Source organism: Hyalella azteca, unplaced genomic scaffold (genome assembly GCF_000764305.2).
Source record: "Hyalella azteca isolate HAZT.00-mixed unplaced genomic scaffold, Hazt_2.0.2 contig13027, whole genome shotgun sequence".
In the NCBI taxonomy this organism is placed as follows: Eukaryota; Metazoa; Arthropoda; class Malacostraca; order Amphipoda; family Hyalellidae; genus Hyalella; species Hyalella azteca.
In genome coordinates, this window is record NW_025942964.1 from 1 (window position 1) to 14533 (window position 14533).

Here is a 14533-nt window from a genome sequence, read left to right on the forward strand (position 1 = left end):
GCACCGTGTAGCACCACACACCGTGGAGCACCACGCACCGTGGAGCAGAACTATAAAGTTATAGAGCACCACGCACCGTGGAGCACCACGCACCGTGTAGCACCACACACCGTGGAGCACCACGCACCGTGGAGCAGAACTATAAAGTGGAGCACCACGCACCGTGGAGCACAATGGAGCAGAACTATAAAGTGGAGAACCACGCACCGTGGAGCACCACGCATCATAGAGCAGAACCATAAAGTGGAACAGCAAGCACCGTGGAGCACCACACACTGTGGAGCACCACGCACCATGGAGCAGAACTATAAAGTGGAGCACCACGCACCGTGGAGCAGAACTACACCGTGGAGCGCCACGCACCGCGGAGCAGAACTATAAAGTGGAGCACCGCGCACCATGGAGAACCGTGGAGCAGCACGCACCGTGGAGCACCACGCACCATGGAGCACCACGCACCATGGAGCAGCACGCACCGTGGAGCAGAACCAGAAGGGGGCGCTGCAGAGGGTGAGGGCGGAGGAGCTGAGGTCCCCGGTGACCCACGAGGCCCACACGCGGTCCTCCTGCGCCCACCCGCACCCCAGCAGGTAGTGGCCCGAGCTGTGCACACCTCACAGCAATACACTTCAAGAATTAATTATTAAACTCTTTACATTTTAAAATAAGTTAATAATATATAAATACAAAATAACAATGATTTTCTGTATAGAACGAAAATTAATTATTAGACTCCTTACGTTTAAAATTAGTTAATAATAAATAAAACACGAATAACGATAATTTTCTGTAGAGAACGAGAAATTACATAGCATTGGTTCCATCGTGCATTAATAATAAGCGCAAGAAATTCGACATGATACAAGAGTGACAATCACGCGAAAAAAAAATTTTGCGTGAAATTTCAGCGGCACATTAAGCAGACCGCACTCAAGGCACCGATAAATATCATGATACATCACACACACAGGGAAATGAGTGGTACTTTGCCAAAATGCGCATTTTGCATTTTTGGTACTTCGCAAAATGCATTTTTAACGCATTTTTTCATTTATGGAAAAAATGCACTATTGTGCTCGCCATGTCCGTCTGTCTGTCCGTCTATCCGTCCGTCCGTGACTTCACGTTTTCGTCGACGAGAAAATTCGCTCTCTGGCACTCACTGCAGTGAGTACCGAGTTATATATTTTTACTCCTGTGTGGGTTATTTTGACACAGTTTGGCCAAGCAAAAGGGAGTATTAGTGCTACGTCCGCTCTCCTCTCGCGCTGTGAAAAAGAAAGTGTGTTACTATTTGGATCATATGGCCCATTTACTTTTCTGAGTTCACGGACACAGGATATCACAAACTGTTAATTAAATAAGGTAATGAATTAATTAAATACGGTAATTATTTAGTCAACGGGATCCAGGAAGGGTTTGAAATCAGCGCATTGGATGTACAGTCACATTGCCTTGGTCGATATTTTGGATAGATGAATTTGGAACAACTATCAATTAATGAATTAACAATTGTCAGAAATAATGACAGCTAAATAAATTCTGACCTCCTGAAGGAGGGCGGCGGCAGGAGCCTGTAGCGAGTGGGCGGCAAGTGGACGGACGAGAGGTCGTACAGCCACAGCAGCACCTCTGGCAGCTCCGTCCCCACCTTTTTGTTAATATAATTATTAATATGATTTAATTGTTATATAATTTATAATATATAATTGTTAATATAATTTAATAATATTAAATATTCATATAATATAACAATAAATGTATTAACGAGCCGTTTTTAAACGTCCATACGAGAGCGAACAGATTTAACATTATCATAAATGGATTTTTTAGCAAATATATATTTACTAAATTTTTTAGTCACACGATGTTGGAATTTTCTATACCGGGCTTAAATTCAAACGTTAATACAGATAATAGTTTTATTGAAACAACCTAAAACATGATGCAGCGAAAGAACCAGTTCTTGTAATTATAAATTCAATTTCCTAATTTTTCCATCGCATGCACGATAAGAAACAATATAAATAATAAATAAACTTAAACTAATATTGAAACCAATCAATAGAATTTAAAAATGAAGTACTTAAGCAACGAACTGTGGGATATCTGAGGGTATGAAGGTGAGGGAAGCCGCCCTCATACCGCAGCACCGGCAGCGTCCGCACGCGGGAGTCGTCAAAGGCCCCCACCAGGAGCGAGGCGCCCTCGGGGCTCGGCCAGACCGCAGTGCCCTCCTCCAGGAGCTCTGCACGTAAGAAATCGAGAGTGAAGTCTTTTAAAATAATAATAAAAATTAAACGCATGTCCACACATTTTAAATGATTTAATTTTCAGATTTGTTCTTTAAATGGGATATTCTTTACTTTCATTCTTATTTTTCTGTTAATATGGTTCAATCATGTTGCTTGTTCGAATTCATAGAATATCAGCAGCTTGAAACTCAGTTGAAGAAAATTCGTAATCAGCCGCGCAGAAATTTAATCAGAGGCAAAGTTATTAAAACTTGTAACGACAAAAAAAGTGTTGCTATGTCAAATGTTATACTGATATTTCAAGTGCTACGGTATAAATTTAAAATGCCGTCGTTATTGACAATATAAATAATTACAGCAACAATTTGAAATAACTTCGTTATTGAAAATGTAAATGACAACATAAGAAATCTGAACTAATTTTCTTATTGAAAATTTAAATGTCAAAAACAGGAATTGGAAATACCTTCGTACAGCAGATCAGGCTGTCCGTAGGTGAGGACACCGAGGCTAGCATCTGGGGTGAGGTTGACGGGTGCGGCGGAAGGGTTCGCAAGGAACAACAAGGAGCCGTTGTACACCACTACTAGCGACCTGCCGATGTCTTCCTGCAACAAAACCTGCTGTTATTTAGGTAACTTGATTGATTTTGCTAAATTGGATAAAAAATAATTTGATCTAATTCCTGTATACTCGGGATGTAGCGCCACACTGCAAGCTCGGTGTTGCACGTTTTCGTCCCACACTGACGCTGAAAATTAGGATAATTTTGACCTTTACCTCTTAAATTCGCGTGGAGACAATAAACTAGGCTCCGACGTAACATCAAATATACAATACAAGTTTTGAGTTAGAAACATTGAATAATAATGTAAGAATAACAGTTACTGTTGCCATTTCTCAAGTTCAGTTCCAATAACAGTACAAGGACATGAGCTGGCCATTTTAATGTCGCATTACATAGTGAACTTTTACGCCTGTCACACAGCTAAAAATCTATGTAGAAATCAGTGACTAAGAATAGATCTCAGTTGAGTTAACTTGAGTATCGGCGTATCGCAACTGACGAAAGTGACAATACATTCGGATTTCCCGATAAATTTATACAGAAGGATATTTATTGTACTTGTTATCGTCTCGCCCGAGCGGATTTAGATCAATTCAAAATCCAGAGACAAAACTCATGGTTGAAATTTCAACCATGGACAAAACTTATCAGTTTCCCGGTTTAAAGTTTATAGTATTAGGCCAAACGGAAACCATAGAATCTCGACCGCTAGGGACTTGTAGCATTTAATTTCCATCATTACTTCAATAGTGTACTAATCAAGCAAAGTTTATTTGGTTTAAACTAAAAGAAATTTATAATATTAAAAAGTACGACTAGATATTTCAAAATTAAACTTTGACAATTGTATTGCAATAGTTGCTTAGTTCGACTCAGCCGTTTACGTATAGTTCTGCAATTCTCTGATTTGAACTACAATTTCCGAATCTGCTATCGTAAGACCACCAATCAAATAATATATCGTTTAAATGAATATTCTTTTCCTTAAATCTACGCTCAATAACACTGAACTAAGTGAACTTGCCCGTATTACCACCACTTTCCCTATACATTGGTCACTTACCGTGCTGTTTTGCGTAAGCCCAAGAGCGCGTGGCACCCACTGCGCGTGCTGGAGGCGCACTGGCACAGATGGGGTGGACGCGAGCCCGTCTGGCAGCGTCAAGGGGTAGTAGTGACTGGCGTGCGGGAAGAAGTAGGATTAATTTTTAAGATACAATTTTAAAGGTAGAAGTCATGGTATATTTGTACGAGTGGTTTGGCTGAAAGATTCAGGACACCAAGATAAGAATAGCGAATTGAGGGTTCGAGAGATGTAGTTAGCAGTGAAAATTCTCTTCAAATCGGCAAGATGGCCGGGACCGGCGACAGGCTAACATTATTTAATCAAATCTGACATTGACATATTATTCTAATTTATTATTAGTTGAGGGAGTTAACTTGAGTTTTTCCCAAGTAGACTGCCTGGAACTACCAAGTTAGAGAGTAGGAGTAGATGAAGGCAGGAGTAGATGAGGGCAGGAGTAGATGAAGGCAGCAGTAGATGAGGGCAGGAGTAGATGAAGGCAGTAGTAGATGAGGGCAGTTGCAGGACTCACCGCGTGTAGACATCGTAGATGCTGTACAGCGCAGAGATCAAATTCCGACGTCCCTGCAAAAAAAAAAAAAAAGAAAATTAAAAAAAATCACGTTTCTCGACCGTTCATTTGTTTTTTCCTCTCGACCAAGTACGCAGTAAGCCAATCCTTCTCACATGCAAATATGGCCGCGATGTGGCCACCAAACGTGATATCTTTAACCATCAATAATCGAAATCGGGAATAAGTCGCTTCTTCTTAATTTCTTTGCCGTCCGATTCCAAGTAGCGGTGCTTCATCCGGGCCTCGGTTCCAACTCTGTATCTCATTACTTGCAACTTTGTGCCGTTGCATTGCACAATATTCAGTAATTCATTGCACAATATTCAATTCAGTTCAGTAAATTCGACAATCACTAGATTGTCGGCAAGCATTGTGTAACCCAGAGCAGGCCAGGCAGGTATTCTGTAATCCTCAATAGTACTTTTGTTGTGCGCAAATGACAATGCCGACGCATGGAACAGTTCCGAAGCTATTAATTTCAGCTAACTGCATACACAATTCATCATTATACACGTTCCTACCCTTCATTACCACACGCACCACTCTCGGCCATTGCACATGCCACTCACCATAACCATTACATGCCACTGTTCAGTATACAATGCACATGAGACATACCATAACCACTGCACTCGAAACTCACCATCGCTGAGCACGTCACTCACCGTCGCTGAGCACGTCACTCACCATCACTGAGCACGTCACTCACCATCACTAAGCACGTCACTCACCATCAATAAGCACGCCACTCACCATCACGACGTCGTGACGAAGCAGTACGTAGCGGAGGTCGGGAGAGACGGAGAAACCATCAGCGGAAGTTTGCCTCTAGGAAACACGCAGAATTTATATTAATAATTACGAAAATTTAGAATTAAAATGCACCGTTCGCTGTACCGTGTGCAGTGGAACTACTTGGTATTTGCGGTGCATTTTTCAGAAACAAAACAACAGAATAGGAATTCAATACTTGAAATAAACCGAGTTTCTTTGTTAAATGTGAGATTTGGCTTGAAGTACTCGTTTATTCAGTTCCAGTATTATCAATTAAGGAATTATTATTTATTACGATAGTCGGACTACAAGATAACAAGATTACAATGGACGGAATTTTTAATTTCCATATCCAAGATCTGTCTGGAGTAAAACTGGGATTGACATTTGCGAGCATTAAAGGTGGCCAGGTAATCTGACAATGACTGGGCAATCATTTATAATGGCAAGGCAATTATTTACTAGGGCCAAGCATTCCATCACAATGGTAAAGACATCACTCATAATGGAAAGACAATAATTTTTACGATGGCCAGGTCTGTCACTCACGATGGCCAGGTCTGTCACTCACGATGGCCAGGTCTGTCACTCACGATGGCCAGGTCTGTCACTCACTATGGATGTCACTCACGATGGCCAGGTCTGTCACTCACGATGGCCAGGTCTGTCACTCACGATGGCCAGGTCTGTCACTCACGATGGCCAGGTCTGTCACTAGTGTGGAGTTGCTGCCGGTGCTGAGGTCTATTAGCCTCACTCCCGCCCCCTCCGACATGTACGCCAGTTTATCATCTGTTATTTGAATAAAAACCTCCATTCAGCGATTATTGTTAGGCCAAGTAACACCAAGAAATTCTAAAATATGTCTGGTAATATTAATAAATATCACTGAATACTAAGAAATATTAAATAATATCAAGTGAAGCGGGATACCCAAATCACCCACTCCTCAGTAACTTCGAAAATCTCTCATATAATGTTCAAAAAATCTGTTCTTATTGCAATCACAAGTGAAATAATTAACATCTGCAACACAATACCAGAATTTTATCAAATTTAGCCCCAAAACTAATCGGTAATCACATTAGACACTTTTTAACATGATCGTGAAACCAGGATAAGAGAATAACTAATATCGATTAGCTGAAAATTTAATCAATGGACTTGAACCATGAAACGGAATCACCATGTACTAATTTTTGTTAAGTTATGTTGGCGGTAACGACATGTGGGCAGTAATTTCCAGTATATTTTGACCCTCCAATAGGCTGACCAGCAAGCCACTGATACGCCATAGGTTTGGGCTTGAGTTTTGGGTCGAAGAGGTCAGCCATGACCATCCGGCGGCCGAAGAACGGCGGGGCTTGAGGGCCCATGAGCAGCGCGGCCATCAGCACGAGCAGGAGGACAGAGAATATGATGGACAGCGCGATGATGATGCTGGCCCAGTTGCGCGGTGCCGGGGCGTTGTCGTCCTGGGTGAAGAGACGGTGTTGACAGGAGGACGTGATGGTGTTTACAGGACGTGATGGAGTTGATAGGAGGACGTGATGGTGTTGACAGTAGGACGTAATGGTGTTGACAGGACGTGATGGTGTTGACAGTAGGACGTGATGGTGTTGACAGTAATAGGACGTGATGGTGTTGACAGTGGGACATGATGGTGTTGACAGGACGTTATGGTGTTGACAGTGGGACGTGATGGTGTTGACAGGACGTTATGGTGTTGACAGTAGGACGTGATGGTGTTGACAGGACGTAATGTTGATGTCGGGTTGATGTAACTCAGTATAACAAGATGATTTAATAAGTCTGATAAGAAGAGATAACACGGGTGGGAAGATGTAACAAGGTTGTGGGTGATGCGCAACAGCGTTAAAGATTCGACGCATCTAAGTTGACTATAAAGCGTAATGCGGTTGACAGGAAGACTCATTATGTTTGACAGGAGGATGTATCTAGGTGTATCTAGTATACATCTAGCTGCACACTCATGAAATCATTATTTTATATTTGATTAAAAGTTGTCGAATACAACAACGCCCGCGCGTTTTAGATTCCACTACAGCATTCACGCTAGTTAACAATATATGACAGGGGGGCATATACTTTCTAAATATGTAATAATCTAGGAATACTGAAAGTTTTGTCGCTGCGTCGTTCAAAGTGTTTTATAAAAGGGCAGAACTGCATTATATCGCACTTAGATCAATTTAAACTTAGATATTTTGAGGTCTGATCGTCTTGAGCGTCAGTGACGAATCATTTTTTATTGCTTGAAAGAAAAGTTCATAGGAGTGCTCTATTGGTGTATGTACAGTTATAAGATAACTGAATACAAGTACGCATAACGGGAATCTAATAAAATTTGTTTTACCCGAAGAATGTCGCTCAAAATTATATGGAATGATAATTTAATCAATACGCATAAATTTATTCCAAGATTTAGAGTGAGGAATTTGAAAGTTACTTTGAAATATGCGATTAATTTTGCTATTATTTTATATTTTTAACTCTTTCAAATATTATTCAATCCCATAAAATTGATATTAATCATGTAATTAGATGCAACTTCGTTATAGTCAGTACAAAATTCATTAGCATCGAATACACGAATGGGCTCAAAATTCATTACAATCGAATGCATGAATGAGCACAAAATTCCTTACAATCGAATACATGAATGAGCACAAAATTCATTAGAATCGAATATATGAATGAGCACAAAATTCATTACAATCGAATACATGAATGAGCACAAAATTCATTAGAATCGAATACATGAATGAGCACAAAATTCATTAGAATCGAATACATGAATGAGCACAAAATTCATTAGAATGGAATACATGAATGCTTGAGGAACTTGCCTTTTTGCAGCCAATAGGATCAACCACCTGCACCGTGGTGTCTGGAGCCACCTGCCATCTCCGCCCCATGGTGCAGCCAGCTTCGCTTGGGTGAAGTCTACTCCAAAAATTTTTTGTTTAGGCGGTTGTACGGTGCCAGGGTGGAATCATAAAGGCGGAGTGAGGGGATAGCAAGAAGTTGACATGCATCTTTAGATGAAATATATATAGATGGATGGAGGGAAATCAGTGGATAAAAAATTCAGAGAACATGCCGATGAGCTGAAGATTGAGGCTTTTTAAAAGAGTGTTTAGTTTAAACTAATGTTCTTGATATCTTCAACTAGTGATTTATATAGTGGAAAAAAGATGCACAAATGGCTGTAAATAGTTTTTACAGAAATTCAATCATCTTAAATGGTAATTCGGACTCAACGCAGGATTTTTGAAGCTGCGCTGAGGCTATAAATGAATCAAAAAATATATTATTTATATCTGTTACATATATCACAAAGAATGATTGAGATGGTAAGTATTGTGTACGGTTCAACGGACTACACTGATATGATATGGAAGGCGAAAAACTCTAAGATTGTGGGCAAAATTAAAAAGGTCGAATTAAATTACTAGGCAACAAATAGAAAATTAATTCAAAATGGGATTGTCGAGAGTTAAATGAGCTGCAAAGGTGAAAGTAGACTAGAAAAATGATAATGAAAAGAAATCTAGAAAGGAAACGTAAAGATATAGAAAAAGTAAAGGAGTTGGTAGAAATATCTGCCTAATCTACATCTGTGAAAGATGTAAAAAAACATTAAATTTTATGCAAACTGTCTAAACTATAAAGTTTATTTTATGAAACTGTTTTACGGTTCCTAATCAGAAATCTCATTGTTGAATCCCGTTATGCCAACTGTCATTGATTTACATTGATTAAAGAGTAAGAGATTCATTGCAGTGCGTTCTATGTGAACATCAATCAAGGGTTAATTTAAATGGCTACATTAGATGTCATTTATAGGTTATGCTTTATTTCGTTATTGTATTAGGATCATAAAGAATAGAACGCTGCAAAAACTAGCATGATTTCGATTTCTATTTTTTCAGCACCGATATAACATTTGCACAAACAAGCAACAAGATAAATCATACATTTGTTAAACGAATAATTTTGTTGGGCAATCATATAAAGTGAAAGATGATAAAATAAATAACTTAATAACTGATTCACGTGGGTAATGTATCGTTACATCTGACGGCAGCAGCTGCATCGATATAACCGTAACAACAGCACTTGCCAACTATTTTTTGCCACTCGGCCGTGAGCTTGCAATGCTGCTGCGATACATAAAAAGTAAACTGAGCAGCGATATACCGCAACAGATGCGACATGGTTCGAGTGAGAGCATGAAATTAAAACATATAGTACAGCAGCAAGTGATAACATAGAAGAATAACTCGGATGCAATGCAGTAAGAGATTGAAAATTGAATAACTCGCCTGCAGTGCAGCATTGAAGTGCAAAAAAAACGACGGTGCAAATGCAATGCAGCAGCCGAAGGTCACGATCCAAAGACGAAAAATATATAACTCAGTACTCACTGCCGTGAGTGACAGGGAGCGCATTTCCTCGTCGACGAAAACTTGAGGTCACGGACAGACGGACGGACAGACGGACAGACAGACAGACGGACATGGCGAGCACAATAGTGCATGTTTTCCATAAATGAGAAAATGCGCTAAAAATACCAACGTCAGCATATGTGTAAACGCTGCGCCGCAAGACGTGCTGAGCGACAGTACGTCGTTTGCCGCACGACACGCTGAATAATCTGTAAATGATGTGTGCATGACGTGCAGAACGATCAGTGAACGCTGCACTGCATGACGTGCAGAACGATCAGCTAACGCTGCACTGCATAACGATTCGTAAACGCTGTGCCGCGTGAAGCGCTCAACGACATTAAATGAGGAGTCGTATTCCGAGAACAACGATCTACAACCGATGTCCCTAATGACCTGATCATCCATCACGGAGTTTGCAGCAAAGTTCAAATTTGCCGACTTTACCGCTTCATCAGGTAGCCGATCTGTAGCTATAATGTGAAACAGCTCGTTAAGACCCCAGGACAGTGTACCAGTAAATTTCTGAGTGCAAATCCTAGGATAATCAATAAGGGAGTTTGCAATAAGATGACAATGACAACGATATGACGAAGCATCGAAAGTATCGCAAAATTTTAACTTATTGACCATCTCTTACCAAAGAGCTTCAGGTACGTCTCTTTTTTGAATAAACTACACTTACTCCTAGAAATTTCAAGAAAACTGCGGGGCATATGAGAGAAGAGTTCCGTAATTCAAACTGTGGCATTACCACATGCAATTATAAACTGCAGTAACAAGGCAGTTATTACATCGGGGCTCACCGGTTTCACTCCAATTGCCTAGCACCGCTTTAAAATCATCAAATAAACAGAAAAAAATGAAAATGGAGGTCAATTAATAAAACCAGACCGTTCGCAAAGCAAGATGTTCTGGAAAAGTTTGTGGCTCTTCGTTTTTGCTGCATACAATATTGTTATCTCAGACTAATAACAATTTTTGTTTTCCCCTGGACAAGCCATATTAAAAAAATATTGGGGGGATGGAACTGATAATTTCTAATTTTCCTCTAGTTCATTTTTTTCTAATTTTACTCTAGTTTATTTGTTTAATCACTACGCTGATAGAAATCGAGGAAATGTTCCTTTACTTCAGCTTCAATACAGCTGTGTTAACATTGAAAAGTTTTCTTTACAATTCTTTTTCGAATAAATGAGAATATTTTTCTGTTCTTACGTTCGAGTTGCACGCTCGAGGGTAAAAATTTCTCATTGACAATTCAAAATTTCAAAAATTTTCCTGCAGCGTTTTTTGCATGTACACTGCAGCCTTGCGCATTTAACTTCAGCACACTTGGTACTGACCTAAAGAACTCGCTACACTGACTTACAACACTCTTTGCACCACACTTTGTACTGCCATGCCGTACACTTTGCCCCCACACTGCAGCATTGTGCTCAAACTGGCAACCCACTTTCCACTTCCTTGCAGCACACTATGCACCACACTGCAGCGCAATATGCACCACACTGCAGCACAATATGCACCACACTGCACTATACACTCCTCTCAAAGCTCGTCACGCGGTGAGTATGCCAAGAATCAGCTAAGTGGTCGAAGAGTACGGAGGCGTGCTCAGCCAATAAAATCGACATTTAACGTAACGGCGTTATAATTTCGAATTATGTAAATTTTTAGTTCTTTACTCCACTGTAATTCTAGAAAATCATTTATTAAATCGTCTGCGATTCATTAAATAGTGTCATGGTACGCACATAATTCAAGTAATGATTATACAGGGTCCGTCATATTTATGGCAACGCATATTTTTTGTTATTTCTCAGGTGCTTTTCTCAAACAGGTGCATTGTTTTTTTTATTGGATGAGCTAGTAGCCAAGAATTACCTAAACAATTATCAGACATATTTATTCAATATGACCACCCTTATTTTTAATGACGGCCTCCAGTCTATGCGGGAAAGCTTCACAGGAGACGCGCAGCATTTCTTGAGGGATCAAGTACCATTCTCGTGTCAATTTAGACTTCAAACTATCCAAAGAATCATGAGGTGTTCTGCAGACCTACTCTCTAAAATAGCCCACACAGAAAAGTCGAGAGGATTCAAATCAGGGCTTCTTAAGGGCCATTCATTTTTGCTAATGAACGCTGCATGGGATGTGACCCTGAATCCAGTTTTGGGTCATGTTTGAGCCATGTGATGGGGCAGCGTCTTGTTGAAAACTCCATGGTGAGCCGTTGAAGTGCTTAAGGGCCCAAGGTAACAACACAGCTTCCAAAATGTCCGAAATGTATCGCTGACTGTTCAATTTCACTCCTGAGGGGACAAAAACGAGTGGGGACCTCCCAGTAGCGGTTACCGCGGCCCAAACTATCACGGACATGGGATTTTGACGTCGTGTTGCTGTTCTGGTTTCCAAAGATCCATCCCGACTCCAAACTCTGTCATTTTGACGGTTAACGCTTTGTTTAATGTCAATTTTTTTCTCGTCACTGAACACCAAGTTGGGCAGCGTGCCATCCTCACTGAGATCCAGAATGTGCTGGCATCTTTCGAGCCTCATTCGTTCATGACGGTCTACATGACGGTCTGTTAGTTCATGCCTTGTTTGCATCTTGTAAGGGGAGGTTTTGAGGTCATCTCTGAGGACTCTACGCATTGATGTCTGACTGACTCCTGCTTCTGCAGCTGAGCGACGAGGGTTTCTCAACTTCTCCCTCGTGTTTTCGACCAATTGTTTTGTTCGGACACTTTGTTTTCTACCTTGACCAGGTCGATTGCATGTTTCACCAGTTCCCTTGAATTTTTTAGCCACCTTCCACAGTTTCACGACGAATTTGAAGCTTTTTTTGCAATGACTGAATTACTCTCGCCCTTTTCATGAAGGGTTACAATTGCATTTCCATCTACTGCCATAAGTAATAGTAAACTTAGACACCTTAGACTTCTGCAATATAAAATAGATGAATTAATAAATGATATTAAGCTTCATTATAAAAGAAAAGAAAAGTCTCCTAGAAACCAATTTATTTTTATATAGCAAACATCCGTGGCAACAAATATGGCGGACCCTGTAATATACAATTATTTGCAACAACGCACCAATTTTTGTGATAATGATTTTCAATAACAATAATTAATTGCTAACCCACAATATGCATTAATTGACGTCATGAAATTTACAATACAATACATTAAGCATTAATTGGTAATGTCATACCATCTGACTTGATCCCAGCCAGACCCCGCTCCCCCTCGCCCCCCCAGCCTCCACCCACGCTGGCCCCCTCCCACTTCAGCGTCCTCTAGTTTAACTGCAATGGGATACAATCCAGTGCAGTTGAGCTGGCTGCTTTCCTCGTTCAGAACGACGTGACGACTGACGATTGCCAGTCTCCAGGAGAACAAGCTATCAGCTGCATCCCGCTCCCCCTCCTTCCCCGGATACGCGCTGGAGCGTCGGGACCGCCCCCGTGGTCACGATGGCGGTCTTCTCATCTTGATCCGTCACGACGTCCCGTATACTGGGCGCGACATCTCCCTCTTCCTAAACTGCGACACCACCATGGAGGCCACAGCTATCTCCACCCCTCTTAATGGCTCCCCCCTTTGCATAATCAACATATTCATCCCTCCGGCCTTCTCTTGCCCCCCGGTAATTCCCCGAATCGCTTCGACATTGTCACTATCCCGGGTGACAGTCTAATAGTGGGCAATTTTAACGCCCATCACCCCTCTTGGTTCTCCCACACTGTAGACCAGAGAGCCGCAGCGAGAGGAACCACAGTGGGCGACGGTCATTGGCTTGACTGAGCTTGAGTAGACAGCGATACGATAGGAGGATTGATTTGTCATAGTCTCTCCTAGAATTTAATGATAGAAATTCTCAAGACGCGGTGCTGCCACATGATCTTATGATCAGGATCGAGAGTGAAAAATGTTTGAGTAAGCCACTCAAAAATTATTTCTTCAATGATCCTCTACCAGTATATTAAATGACTGCTTTGTAAATTATTCTCATATTGATACGTCATTACAATTTTTGTCGATTAATTTAAAGATGAAATATTGAGTTCCACGCACTTTCTCGGCTTGAGACTGATTTTCTTCTTGTCTTCATATCAATAGATAATGCATTTTAATGGATTCACGTTCCGCGAGCATTTCGCGATAAAATGCCGATGTAAATAATAAAATATGTCACTTTCACCCTCGAAAATTAATTAAAGAAGCTCTACAATGGTGAATGGTATGATCATTGGTAAAAATAAGTGTCAGAACTGTTCATAAGAAAGGACCGTTGAACACAAATGCCGAGCACAGAATTGTCCACGAATTGTCGAATAGTGATTCTATTTCTCGCATCATTGAGGTTAATAAAAACAGTTTATTATCAATACAACTTTGGCTTCCTATTTCAATGGTGGAATTTCCATTTTAAAAACAGTTGAACAATTATTAATATTAATATTAAACAAAACTTACAATATTTAGCAGTAAAATAACAATATATAGAAGGAATCATAAATTATATTCTTAATGTCACGCGGGAAAATTTTGCCTCCACTTCACCCCCTCACTAATCTCGCCAGACCAGCGGTTCCCAAGCTGGCGTAGGCCTAGAGGTGCAAGCAAGGCCTTCCATGTGGTAGGCTTACTTTATATTTCCTATAAACAAAAAAGTTTTCCTGCCAACACAAGATATTCTGGCGTGCAACAGTTGCCTACAGCCTCATCGGCCGACGGTTGAATTCAAACCGTGCACGCTTTGAGGAGCAGATTTTCATTACTTCAAGAGCAGCAAATTCTTCGTGTCAAGAGT

At 40.7% G+C, this 14533-nt stretch overlaps 1 protein-coding gene across 1 annotated transcript; it reads right to left on the minus strand.

Annotated features, from left to right (window-relative positions):
• Window positions 1–363: 363 nt before the first annotated feature.
• Window positions 364–8880, minus strand: LOC108676921 (inactive dipeptidyl peptidase 10; the record flags this gene model as incomplete). The annotated part of the gene is made up of 10 exons (XM_047883484.1): window positions 8108–8880; window positions 6511–6712; window positions 5935–6029; window positions 5217–5291; window positions 4422–4474; window positions 3887–4001; window positions 2722–2863; window positions 2100–2248; window positions 1548–1651; window positions 364–603 (listed from the first exon to the last, which is right to left on the minus strand). Coding segments are annotated over exons 1-10 (1244 nt in total), but the record flags the coding sequence as incomplete, so codon positions are not given.
• Window positions 8881–14533: the final 5653 nt, after the last annotated feature.